At 54.8% G+C, this 12,292-nt stretch overlaps 1 protein-coding gene across 1 annotated transcript in view; it reads right to left on the reverse strand.

Moving 5' to 3' along the window:
- The window catches only part of EPHB1 (EPH receptor B1), a 348,433-nt gene extending 343,409 nt beyond the window's left edge, over positions 1 to 5,024 (reverse strand). The window contains exon 1 of the mRNA XM_040965142.1: positions 4,624 to 5,024. Within this exon, the coding sequence (XP_040821076.1) occupies positions 4,624 to 4,681 (58 nt within the window). The 5' untranslated portion in view covers positions 4,682 to 5,024. The remainder of the gene's footprint in view (positions 1 to 4,623) is intronic.
- Positions 5,025 to 12,292: the final 7,268 nt, after the last annotated feature.

The following is a 12,292-nucleotide window of genomic DNA, read 5'->3' on the forward strand; positions in this document are numbered from 1 at the left end:
GAACTGTTCTGCGTTTAAACCCAAAGCGGTGGTGCTGTGAGGTCCACGGTCCAGAACCTGACCCAAAGTCAGGCTCAGCCACTTACCAGCTACCACCTGCTCTGCATCCCAGCTTTCACATCTGTGAAATGGTAGCAGGCTCATAAGGCTGCAGCAAGCACCCATTGGATAAATTTGCAGCAAGCACCTAGAGCACCAGGGTTAGCCAACAGCACTAGTTTCCAATGGTTCTGGTGCCAGGCAGCCTGCGTCCATGCATCACTAGTGCCTCTGGGTAAAATGCAGATGCCCAGGCCATCCTGCCTCTGGAAGTATGGAGTGCAGTATGATCTGCCAGGACTCCATTCTGGCTTAGAACCATGCAGGAAAGCACCTGCATCAGGGCCCAAGCCCACCAGACCTGCTGACCTGATGGGCCCAGAACGCAGGAGTCTGCAGCCAACTGCCCAGGTGCCCTACTCCCAAGCCTGCTGGGAACTAAGAGCCACTGCCTGAGATGACACTCTGCTCTTCTGACTCTCCAACTCGCCTCTCCCTTCGGCCAGCGCTGGAACACCACTACACTCTTGAGTGAGGCCTCGTAGGAAAGAGCTATGAATGCTTTCTCACATAATACAACTGCATCTTTGACTCGCACAGCGTGTGGTTTTTAAAATTAACGCACATAACATCCTGATGACAAGCGTTACTGGTCCCAGCTCCAAAGGTTGGAACAGGCTGGCACTGTGGCCTGCTGGACAGAACAAGACAATGCCGTCAGGACACCAGATGTTTGCCCATTCGACGGAGTTAAGGGATGGAAAGACAGCAGAAAGAAGACTCCAGCATCTACCTCTATCCTATATTGATTCCAGACCCCATACCTGACCCACTGCTCCAAGCTCAAACATCTGCCCAGTAGGCCATTTCTGGTCAACAGGGAAGTCCACCTCCCAGATCCAGAGGAGGGAATCAGCATGCCGGTCCGCAGGCAGAGCGGCTCCAATTTGTTCTCAAGAAGCAGAGCCGTGAAGGGGGCCTCCCAGGCCTCAGCTCTCTGGAAGCACATCATGGTGCTATCTTTGGGAGGGGCCAGGGCAGGGCATCTACAGGAAGGGCCGGGGTCCCTGGGGCCTGGCAGCCCCTCCCCCATGTCCACTGCTAACAGCACTGTCCCACCAACCCAGAAGACTCAAGTGGGGGCTGGGCCGAGCCTTCTACAGTGGTCCACACTGCCAGGCCTTTGGCCTTGCCTCTCCAGCATTCCCCATGAGGCTTCAGGGTCGCCTCCCCAAACATCGAGGACTGGTGTTCCTTCCACAACACACAGTAAATCAAATCAGCAAATGCATCAAGTCTGTCAACTTTACTTTCATCCTACAGGCATATGCATGCTCATGGGCATCCACAGCAGACAACATGATCAGCAAACAAATATTAACAAATAATGCAGAAACGACCATGCTGAGCCTGGTGCTCTGTTGTAGACACGCGGGCTTAAGTCCCATCACGACCTGTAATGGAGATTTGATGTCCAAAGCACACACAATGGAATCCAACACTCCAGAATCGCAAGGTGGAGCTCTCCGATAACTCACCTACCTACTCACACAGCAGCAAGGCTTACTGAGCAGCCACTGCTTGTTTAACCAGACAAATCTGCCTCCCAAATGCACATGGACGATCCAGGGTGCCGAGCACAGCACGCCACTCTAGGCCACACCAGAGCCAAAGGCCCACATCCTGAGGCCACCTGTAGGTACACGGTCATTTTGTGGTCAGGGGGCAGAACTGGGATGATGACACGAGCAGCGAGTGATTCAAGGCTACTGCCCCCCACCAGGGCCCACTGAGGGTAGGTGTGCACAGCCTGTGAGAAGCCTGGTCCTGTAGAGCCCCCCAAAGGCCACAAGGCAAGGGGGAGGCTCAGAAAGGAGCAAGTGCCCACCGTCTTCTGCACACACCAGCAGCCCGCTGTCGGCAGGACACAGCCCTGCGAAGGCTGCTGTGTGCAGGACGCTCTGGGGAGAGACCTGGGCAAGGGGTGGCCATATCCCTGTGCCCACAGCCTGTTGTGCCCACTCTACAAATAGACATAAAAGCCCCAGACAGACTCTGCCCTGCCCAGCGCCATTTCCCTCCTCAGCCACACCACTAGATAGAAATCAGGCAGGGTGAGGGGAGGCAGCTCCTTTGCAGGCTGGCTTTCCCACACCCCAAGCCAACCAGCTTCCTAGCTGATGAACTGTGAATGGCAGCAGGGACCCAGCCCCCTCTGGCCAACAACCAACCGTGGTCCTGCTTCCTTCTACCAAGCAGAGGCTGGTACAAGGCCCTCATCTACCTTCTCCTTTTTTCTTTCTCTCTTTCCTTCCTCCATCTCTCCCTTCCTCCTTTCCTTAGCCCCTCCTTCTTCCCTCCACCCTCTCCCCTTCTTTCCCTCATTTCTTTCCTTCCTCCCTTCCCTCCCTCTCTGCTTTCTTCCTCCCTTCCTCTCCTCTCCTCTCCTTCTTCCTCTCACCCAGGCACAGATCTCACAGGGTCCTTCCTTCCTCTGGCCACATCTCCCCACCTGGCCCACGACTGCCAGTTGTCCCACTGTTCCTGCCCTGGCCAGAGCACCTGAGCATCTGCCTGCCCTGGGTGGCTAGGCCCCACTGGGATTGCAAGGAACAGTGCAGGGAAGTGCTGGAAACCAACAGGCAGAGGCGCCCCCTGGCCACAGCAGCGCTTGGGAAGGACCCGCTGCTGTCTGCGCAGGCAGTTCATTGATCCACTATTCTGATAATTATTCCTCACTCATCACAAACCAAATGATGCTGGCCCCCGCCCAGCGGGGCAGGCGGGCAGGCAGCCCTGTGTGCGTGGAGAGTAGAAAATGAGCCGGCCTGCGTTCATTCGAGGGAGGGAAGCTGAGAACGGTATGTGCTCTCCCTACACACTGAGCACGGACCAAGGCCTGCTGAGTCGTTCTGCTGAATGTGGCCTTTCCTTTAACCCTTGCTGGACAGACTCCCAGTCCTCAGTCAGGTTCCCGGCTCTCAGGCCAACTTTCCCCCCTGCACCAAGAGGGCCGTGCCAGCTCCGCAGCCAGTGGCACCAGGAGGCCTGGGTGACAGGTCCGGGGCACCGTGGGCAGCTGCAGCTCAGCAGACAGTGGAGAGCCACACACGCTGGCCCCACGCCTCATGTGTGCCACTGATCTACTCTCCAGACTATACTGGCTTGCACGCCAGCTCCTCCACGGATCGAACTCACGCCAAAACCAGGCGCATCCATCTGTTGTCGGAGACCCAAGCCCTGACCCTCCTCCCCGCGTACGCTGGGAGTCTGGTCTTACCCAGCCCTCGGCCGGCGCGCCCTCGCCAGGGGCTGCATGGCCATGGTCAGCTTGCTCTTCCTCCCCCGAATTTCCTTTCTATTGCAACTGCCGGTTGCACGTGTCTCTCTGTGAGTCTAAACCCAAACCTTGGTCGCTGAGGTGTAGTCAGCGCAGAGCGCTGCTTCAGACCCCAGCACGTTCCAAAGCGCAATCCCCACCCCGCCCGCCCACCAAAAACAGCAGGTGGACCGGGCCAGCACGGGGCAGAGGGCAGCTGAAGCGACGAGCGAGCGAGAGCTATCCAGGCCCTGGCTCCGCCACACAGTACGCGCAGGCGGCCGACATCCAACGCCGAGCGCAGCACAACCGCGCCTGGGGCCCCTAAGGCCACCCCACTCCCCCAGCTTCGCTCAGAAGGGCAGTGCCTTCTGCGGGCGCCGAGCCCCGGCGTTTGCGGGAGTTTCTGCGGAGCCAACGTTCCCAGTTTCCCCCAGTGCGCTGCAGAGTGGGCTGTCAGCACGGAGTCCCCCGAGGAGAACCGACAGGAGCCGGGAGAGCGCGTGCGGCGCGGGCGCGGCGGCGCTTCCCCCTCAGAGTTGCTTCCCCCGCGGCACCAACTCCAACTCCCGCCCGGCCGCGTCCCGCGAGGCGCTGCCGCCCCTGTGCGCCCGGAGCCGGGGCGGGAAGGACCCAGGCTGCGCGGCCGAGGCGTCGCCCGGTGGCCCTTGGCGCGCCCTCAAGGGAGCAGGGTCGGCGGGGTCAGGACGAGGTGAGGCGGGGGGACCCACCCCACTGCACCCCTGCCCCGAAGCACCACCTGGCCCTAACTACCCTGACAGGGGCGGCCGGGACCGCCGCACTGCTGTTCCCAGGGGTCCGGCCGACCCACTGGCCCGGCTCGGTCCCGGCCCGGCTCCCGCGCGCACCGCTGGCCCGCCAGCCCCGGCTCCGGGAGCGGAAGCGCGGCGAGCTGAGGAGAGCCAGGCGTCTCTCGGCCGCCTCAGGGCAGCGCCGCGGGGCCGGGGGTGGGGAGCGCGGCCGGGCGCGGGAGCCGGAGCCGGGCACCAGGCGCCGGCACCGGGAGCCGGGCAGCCCGCGGCGCTTCTCCCCTCAGCGCGCAGCTCCGGCCGGGGCCAAGGCGCCCGCACTGCGGTGCGGCGGGCTCGGCGCTCCCGGAGCCGGAGCTGTCACCGAGAGGCCGCGAGCTCCCAGCAGCCGGCCGCGGTGCCGCCCCAGCCCCGCGTCCCCGGGTCCCGGCGTGCGGGAGCGCGAGCCCGAGGAGCCCCGCGAGCCGAGGCGACGGCCCGCCGCTCCCAACTCACCTTCCATCGCGGCCACCGCGGACGCCAGGAGCAGCAGCAGCAGGCGATCCGGGGCCATCGCCGGCCGAGCCCGAGCCCAGGCGGCCGCGCGGGGAGGGCGCCGCGTCCCGGGGCGCCGCTGCGCTCCCCGCGGGTGGCTTCTCCGTATCCTTTCGCGCTCTGGCCGGGACCGTACTCCCCGGAGCGCGGCGTGGGCGTGGGCGGGAGTGTGCGCGCGTGGGGCGGTGCGGGCGCGCGTGGGTGTGGGTGTGCATGTGTGTGTGTGTGTTTCTGGGAGAGGTGGGTGTGTGAGAGAGAGGGCGCGGGCGGGCGAGCCCGGGAGAGCGCGCGAGCGTGTGCGCCCGGGTGTCACATTGCGAGCTGCGGCGGAGCCTCCGGGAGGACGGGGCCCGGCCAGACTGGCGGGGGAGGCTGCGGGATCCCCCACATCCGCGCTCTCCCCACCCCTAGCACCTCCTGTCCAATCAAGGAATCAAACCTGCAAAATTCCCCCGTCCAATCAGGCGCGAGCACCTCCTCACACTGGCATTGTTAGTTTAAGAAAAACTTTTGCTTGCCAGGCTGTGCCGGAGGGCGGCGAAGGCGCTACGAGGGGTCCGGGCGCCCCCTCGTGGTGCGCTGGCAGAACCGCACCGGCCCGCCCCTCCAGCTGCGGGGTCCACGCCCCTGACCCAAGGGACCCCAAGGGGTGGGGTGCAGGCTCCGCGCTCTTTACAGCGCCCCTCTCCGCGGCCCCCCAGAACCGGGTGCGCTACAAATCATTCAGTGTGCCTCCTTTCTTCTGCGTGACTACATACCACTCCTGTTAGGACGGTGGGGTCTCTAAGTTTTCCTTTATTGAAATGGGCTCTCTATTTTGGAGCTTGTTGTCTGGCTTGCTCACTTGGGAATCCCGAGCCCCGAGAACGCTGCCTGCTTTTGTGCAAGGTGGTGGCACCTGTGTGTTGGGTGAGCTCATGCGGCAAACGCAGGCGGCCGGCCTGGGAGAGGCCTGCTTTTACTCCCACCTGTGCTTCATCTTTCTCTCCTTACCTCTCAAAGGAAGAGTCCTCCAAGCTGGAGCCCTAGAATCAGGGTTCGTGAAAAACTCCCTGGGATATTCACCCAGATGAGTGGGTAGATGGGCGGGGTATCCAGGCGGGTGGATGGGTAGATGGGTGGAGAGATGAGCGGATGGATGGATTGTAGTCAGGTGGGTGGATGGGTGGATGAGGCAATCGATGAATTGGCAAATGGGAGGACGGAAGGAAGGGAGGGAGGGAGGGAGGGAGGGCTGGAATAGGTAAGTGTAAGGATGAGTGATGAATCGGCGGATGGATAGCAGCTAGGTCAGTGAGCAGGCGGGTGGGTTGGTGGAAGGATAGAGGAATGAGTGGATGCAATCATTATGGATTATGGGTGGGTGGATAGATGCGTGGGCAGATGGATTTGTGGGTGGGTGACTTTTACACTGTTCTTTCTCCTTCACTACATCACAGTCTCTTGGGATATATGTCTGGCAAGCACCCTCTGCCACATCCTGCTGACCCCTTTGTCCCAGGCTCACAAGCCTGCCCCAGCCACATACGCTGCCATCTCTTGAAACACGGGAAACTGAACAAATGCCCACATTCCACCCCCTGCTTAGACCCTCTGAACCCTGCTACCAAGCTCGTCTTTCCCAAGCCAGGCTTGATCTTATCCCTTCCCAGCACAGGAACCTAACGGCTCCTCCTTGTCGGCTGAAGACAGACTGGCCATTTTAGCATGGCAATCACATTCTGCTGAGAAGTCCCTGCAGCCTGCCTTCTCAGTGCGCACTGCCCAGCTGCCCCCTGGGCCTGGCGCTCTCAGCTGGCCTGATGCCCCCTGCTTCTTCTGTCACCCTCACCCCTCTCTCCAGTGCAGGAAGCTCGGAAGCTACTGCTGTGGACCCAGCCACTCCTTTCTCACTCGGCGGATGTTCCTCAGTGCCTGCGTGAATGAGACGGGCTGTGGTCTCAGCGGTGGGCGTGTGTTGGAGTGCCGAGCAGGGATCGCCACACGGCGGAGGGCCATGGACGGCGGCCATCCACAGTGAGCAGGTCTCTGCAGAACAGCAAAGCAGGATAAGAGCCCAAGGGTGACTGTGGGCAGCTGGACGTGGTGAGAATGGTGTGCATACAAGCACTGAACGGCGTGTTCACTTGCTTTTCCCCCCCGTTTCTACCCAGACCCCACCTGTCTCAGGAAGCCTTCATGGTCACCCTGCTGGCCCTTCTCTCCCAGTTCCTGTGTTCCACCTGAGGGTAGAACCCAGGGCTTTTCCAGACCTGGCTGGAAGTAAAATTGACATCATCCGAGTATAAAAACGTCACTCGTGGAGGAAGGTGTACCTTGGAGCCCTCCGGGGGTCCCTGTGAGGGGCTTCCAACCTTACAGAAGACTCCCCAATGTGGGCTCTGTAAAATCCTCACAGCGAGGCTTCTCCCGTGAGGATCTCAACTCACTAACTTGCCTGAGCAGCCCCCTCTCCTCGTCTCCTGCACAGTGAGGCCAGCCACTGTGGCTGGCTGAGGGAGGCCTCCTTAGAGGTACCCAAGTGGAGAAGCACGGGAGTGGCCGAGAGATGAGGCCCAGACCTGGCCACTGTTCCAACAGCACTGGCTTTGAGCGGGGCATCCCTGACTTTCGGTGAAGGAGTGTTCTCAGGACGAGGGCTGAGAGGCGCGGGGGCGCAGTGGTGGGAAAGGAGCATCGTGTTGCAGAGAGGAGGGCTGCTGACTTAGAACTTGCTGATGGCTCAGGTCAACACTGCTGGCTCGTGTCCCTAGTAACTCAGCCTGGACTCAAGCAGGTTAAATATTAATTTAGCTGTGCCCAAGTGCTCCTTCCCTCGCAATGGGTGATGGTTTCTGAATACCCCCGGAAGCGCAGCTGGCTGGGGACTCCAAGCCCGGGTGCCTTTCCCCCACAGCATCTCCTTGGCTTTTTTTTTTCCCCTCTTGATGTCAAATGCTTGCTTGTTTTTCTGATTAATCACTGGGCTATTTGATATCATTGAATCACTCCTTCAAAGCGACAGATGCTTGCAGCTCAGGCCGGCAGCTGCAGGCTCCTGGGTTGAGGGTTCAGAGTTCTCTCTGAGTGGAGGGCTTGGAAGCATCCAAGCAGCTCAGCCCCTGCTTCTGCAGAATTTTGTATCTAAATGGTAAGAAAGTATTTCCAGTGACATCAACAGCACGTGATCATCATGCCCATTGCAAAGCTGCCCCGGGAGAAAGTCCTGTCCACCTCCCCACCTCGTCTGCAGTTTTCCTTAGGTGAGAGTGGACCGAGACCACTTTTCTGAGGCTGTTCTGGCACATGCTTTATCCAACAGGGGATGTTGCTGCCCTGTGTCCCATCTTTTCCCTCGTAAATGCTTCTTTATTGCATAAATGAAAGGTTTAGTTCCACACTCCATGACCCCGGCTGCCTTTAATTAGATCCTGAAGCTCTGAGCCACACTCCCATCAAGTCCTCCTCAGGAAGCAGAAGGCCCCTTTCCGATTGATTTAAAGCATTTTAACTTGGGAAATAGACAAAAACAACAAAAAAAAGTTCCTCTTCCTCTTTTGTTCGCTTTTTCTTCCCTGCGACACTTACTCTGCAACAGTTCTGTGCTGGTTGCATGCAGACTGGTGGTGACCCAAGGATCCTCGTGACCCAGGGAAGAGTCTGATCGTCTGTCCAGGAAGACAGGGCAGGAACTGCAACGCATCCTGGTGGAAGGGCATTTGGCCTCACAACTAAGACGCCCACATGTCATAGCATATCCTGCCAACTCCATGCCAAGCTCCAGCTCCTAATTCCAGCTTCCTGCGAATCCAAACCCTGGGTGGCTCGAGTGATTTGGTTCCTCCCACACACCTGGGAGACCTAGAATGGATTCCAGTTTTCAGCGTCATCCCCAGCCAATGCAGGCCTTTAGGGGGATGCACCCCTGGAAAGGGGATTCAATTCAATAAAAGAGAAATGTGTTGTGGGACTTTCCATCCAAAACAGCCTCTGGCTAGAGGTTTCCATCAAGCCTCTCCTTGTTTCTCACAACAGACGAAACATGAAAAGTTACGTAACAAGGTGAGCAAGCACTCACAGCCTAATTGCCAGGATGTGCAAGGGACTGACAACATATATATGGGGGATGACGCTCTGTTGAGAGAAACCTAACAAGCACGTAGATGACATGTGCCAAGATGTTAGCTGGAGAGAAAATCTGCCTAAGTAACCAGGAAGGCATGTCGTAATTCCCTCCCTGTCAGTCCCTGGCTCTGATGCCCACATTGTGTTAACCAGAGAATAGGGCAAATGTTCATCACCACCCTCGTTGCTTCATCTTCAGACAACTTCCCCGGGTCCTGTTCCACCGCCCCTGCAATGTCTTTTATACCCAGTTAGAGCTCAAAGATGAGAGTGTTGGGCTGATGAAGATGCAATGCATTCTGCAGATGACCAGTTGACAAGCATGGTTCTAACCACCAGGGGAACGGTGCAGCCTGCTGACTGACTTCCTGTGACATCAACACCAAGGAACTGAGAGATGGATGGAGAAAGATGCTACTTCAACAGAGCAGAGAGACATGAGATAAAACCAACTGGCAACAGGCACTTGAACACTGGCTGGACTTGCAGCTGTAGATGGGAAGTGTGATTCAACTAGCAATCACGTAGGTAGATGGAGGATCCAAAACCAAGCCATTCATCCTGGCTGCTAGGATGGGTCTGAGAGCCACGGGTCTCCCTCCTCCCTCAGGAGGAGTGCAGAGGGTGGAGACCTGTGTGGACTCTGTGGACTGGAGTGACAGCCACCCTGTCCACATCCAGACGAGGAGCATCCCTGGGAAAACGATGCTTGGCAGAATCTAAAGACATATTCAGGAAGCTTCTTGACATATGTGAATATGTCAAATCCATGATCAAGGAAGAAACTCAAGAGAAAGCCAGTTTTACAGAAAAGGGAGCAGAAAGAGGCAGGGAGGGCGAGTGTTAAGGAGACAGAAATGCAGACTCAGCGCTGACACTGGTGTGTCCACACAGCGCAGATGTGTTGTAGCTAAAGAACGAATGGATGGAGGGAAAACAAACTAGGGCTCTGCAAGAATGCATGCAGAATGGACAGAAAAGGACACAGGAGAGGGGACGACGAAGCATGCTGAGGACGGGCAATGCAGACACCAACGTACTTAACGGATGCTAGGAGCTGGAGACCTTCTAGGGTTCCCAAGATTTCCTTGTTGATGTTGATCTTCTTCAACTGAAATAAAATATAACAAGTCTTTTCAAAAAGGAGTATACATACAGTTCTAATATGTAGGACACAAAATATGAGCATGGAAACAAGTCCAAATATGTTACCAGTAAGAATAAATGCAGACAAAACAAATCTATCACTAAAAAGACAAAAATCAAACTAGTAAGAGAAAAATACAATCAGATACTGTTGAAGGAGCGTATCCCAGGCCGTAACTCCACAGACAAGTTCAAATACACGAGGAAGTGCATCTGTAAAGCTAAGATCCTGATTAACACTGAATAATATCAAAACAAAGCAAAGCACCAAGAGTAATGAAGAGGATCACTGTATCGCAAGAGAAATAATTCAGGAAGACATGCATATTCTGCGTTTGTACGTATCTGAGGCACAGTTGCAAATTATATAAAGAAGAAAAAGTAGAATTTCAAGAAGAAATAGACAACATTCATCATTAGAAGGATGCTTGCCCATCCCATTTCGTTATGCGTAGATTTGGAAGAAGAAGAAAACTGGTAAATAAATGAAAGCTCAGAACAAAATAAATACACTTATTATGGCAGATGCATGCACAGTGCTGTCCGATCATTAACAATTACATGTTAGTCTCAAATCCATGTACAATAATTATAAAAACTGCCCTCTTGTCAGACTATGAGACAAAAACTCAGCAAAGATTAATTTGTCATGCATACCACATTCTCTGCCTTCAAAGCAATTCAATTAGAAATCAATAATAACAACGAAAACCTTTGAAACACACTTTAAATAACCTTTAAATAAGGAATCATAATGGAAATTGAAAAGTGCTTAAAATCAGGTGGTAATTAAAGCACTACCTCTCAAAACTTGGCATGTATCTATAAAGTGGCATCTAAAGGAAAAGATATTGGAATAGTAGAAGGTATCATAGAATACAAGAAAGTTGGTAAGTTAAATTAGCTTAGGAGTTCAATCAAACACAAACAAAACCAATAACATTGAAATTAGCTCAAGAGGGGAAATAAAAGGAAATGTACATAAAATTACAGAAATGTTTTTGTTTCCAAGAAATGTAATTTCACTTCTTAGCACTGACACAGAGAGACAGCCATGGAAACACGCAAGGCAAAGTACAAATGTGACCAGTGCAACAAATCCCAAGGCAGCCAACAATGGACACCAACCTTGGCGCCACTGGGTAAAGCAACAGCTAGCTGAACCGTAATTTAGCCATACTACTGAACATGAAGAAGAGCACCAAAGAGCAACTGGAATTAATTGTGCTGGAGTAGACTTCCAGCACGCCATGCTCTGGGAAAAGGTGACTCCCGGAGCAGGTGAGAGAAGGCAGTCCTGCGATTTCCTGGGGTGAGGATGTGTGTGTCTGTTTTCTTTGTTGTAAATTATCCACCTTCCAAACCCACTATTTTCCGAAGCATTCATATAGATGAAAAACTGTTTAATGTTCAACTAAAAAATGATTTAAAAGCAGAAAAAAAAAAAGATTCGATGTTCTAAAGAGAACTAGACGAGAAGGTGAAGCAACCATTTGAAAATGCCTCCTGAGTGCGCACATGTCAGAACCTCGAGTCCAGTGGTGAATTCAAAACAAAGTCTCTTCTTCACTAAGTTCAATCGTTTCAAAGAGTGAATCCCGCCAACAGCAAAGCTCAGAAGCCACAGCAGTCAGCATTTCCTGTCTCTGGCTTCCGATTTCTTAAGTTCCTCAGACAAATCCAGTATTGGTCAAAGCTTTTGTTTATCCATCTGAAAAAAAAAAAAAAAATATGAGACCAGTGTCTATTCTGGCCGGAAGTAAGGTAATGGGAATTTGAGAGTCAGGAATCTCATTTTCTTTATGCAGTCCTATGAGAGGCTGATCAAGAGAAGGAGACAAAGGCCATTTGCTTGCTTTTTTCGAAGAGTCTGAGCTGCGAAGCATTCATGATCATGAAAACAAGAAATGCAGACTGGTTCCCTACTGGTCACCACCCTTCTGCTTCCTGCTGAACCCCAGCCCTCAGCCCCACGCCACCGAGAAGACCAAGTCCTCCTGGCCTTGCTCGTTTTCTGAGGAGGCTAGAGCCCCAGGTGAGAATATTTTAACAAGGCCAGCTGGGCTACCACTCTCAGGTTCTAGAACCCAAGGCCTCCAGTTGGTTGCTATTAGCCACAGGTTGCTTCAGGTACTTGATGTGTGTGGCTCATTCGAGTTGAAATGGCCCTTCAGTATAAAATACACCTATGGGCACGTGTTTATCTTGCAGTTCCTAGTTCCCATTCCTGGTTCTGTCTCCTCACTCTAGCTTCCTGCTAATGGGGAGAGGCAGCAGTGGTGACCCAGGTGATTGGGTTCCTGGCATGCACAAGGATACCCAGGTTAAGTTCTTGGCTCCTGAATCCAACCTGTCTCAGGCCTGATTGTTACGGGCATTT

Source organism: Ochotona curzoniae, unplaced genomic scaffold (genome assembly GCF_017591425.1).
Source record: "Ochotona curzoniae isolate NIBS_2020 unplaced genomic scaffold, NIBS_Ocur_1.0 contig_1302, whole genome shotgun sequence".
NCBI lineage: Eukaryota > Metazoa > Chordata > Mammalia > Lagomorpha > Ochotonidae > Ochotona > Ochotona curzoniae.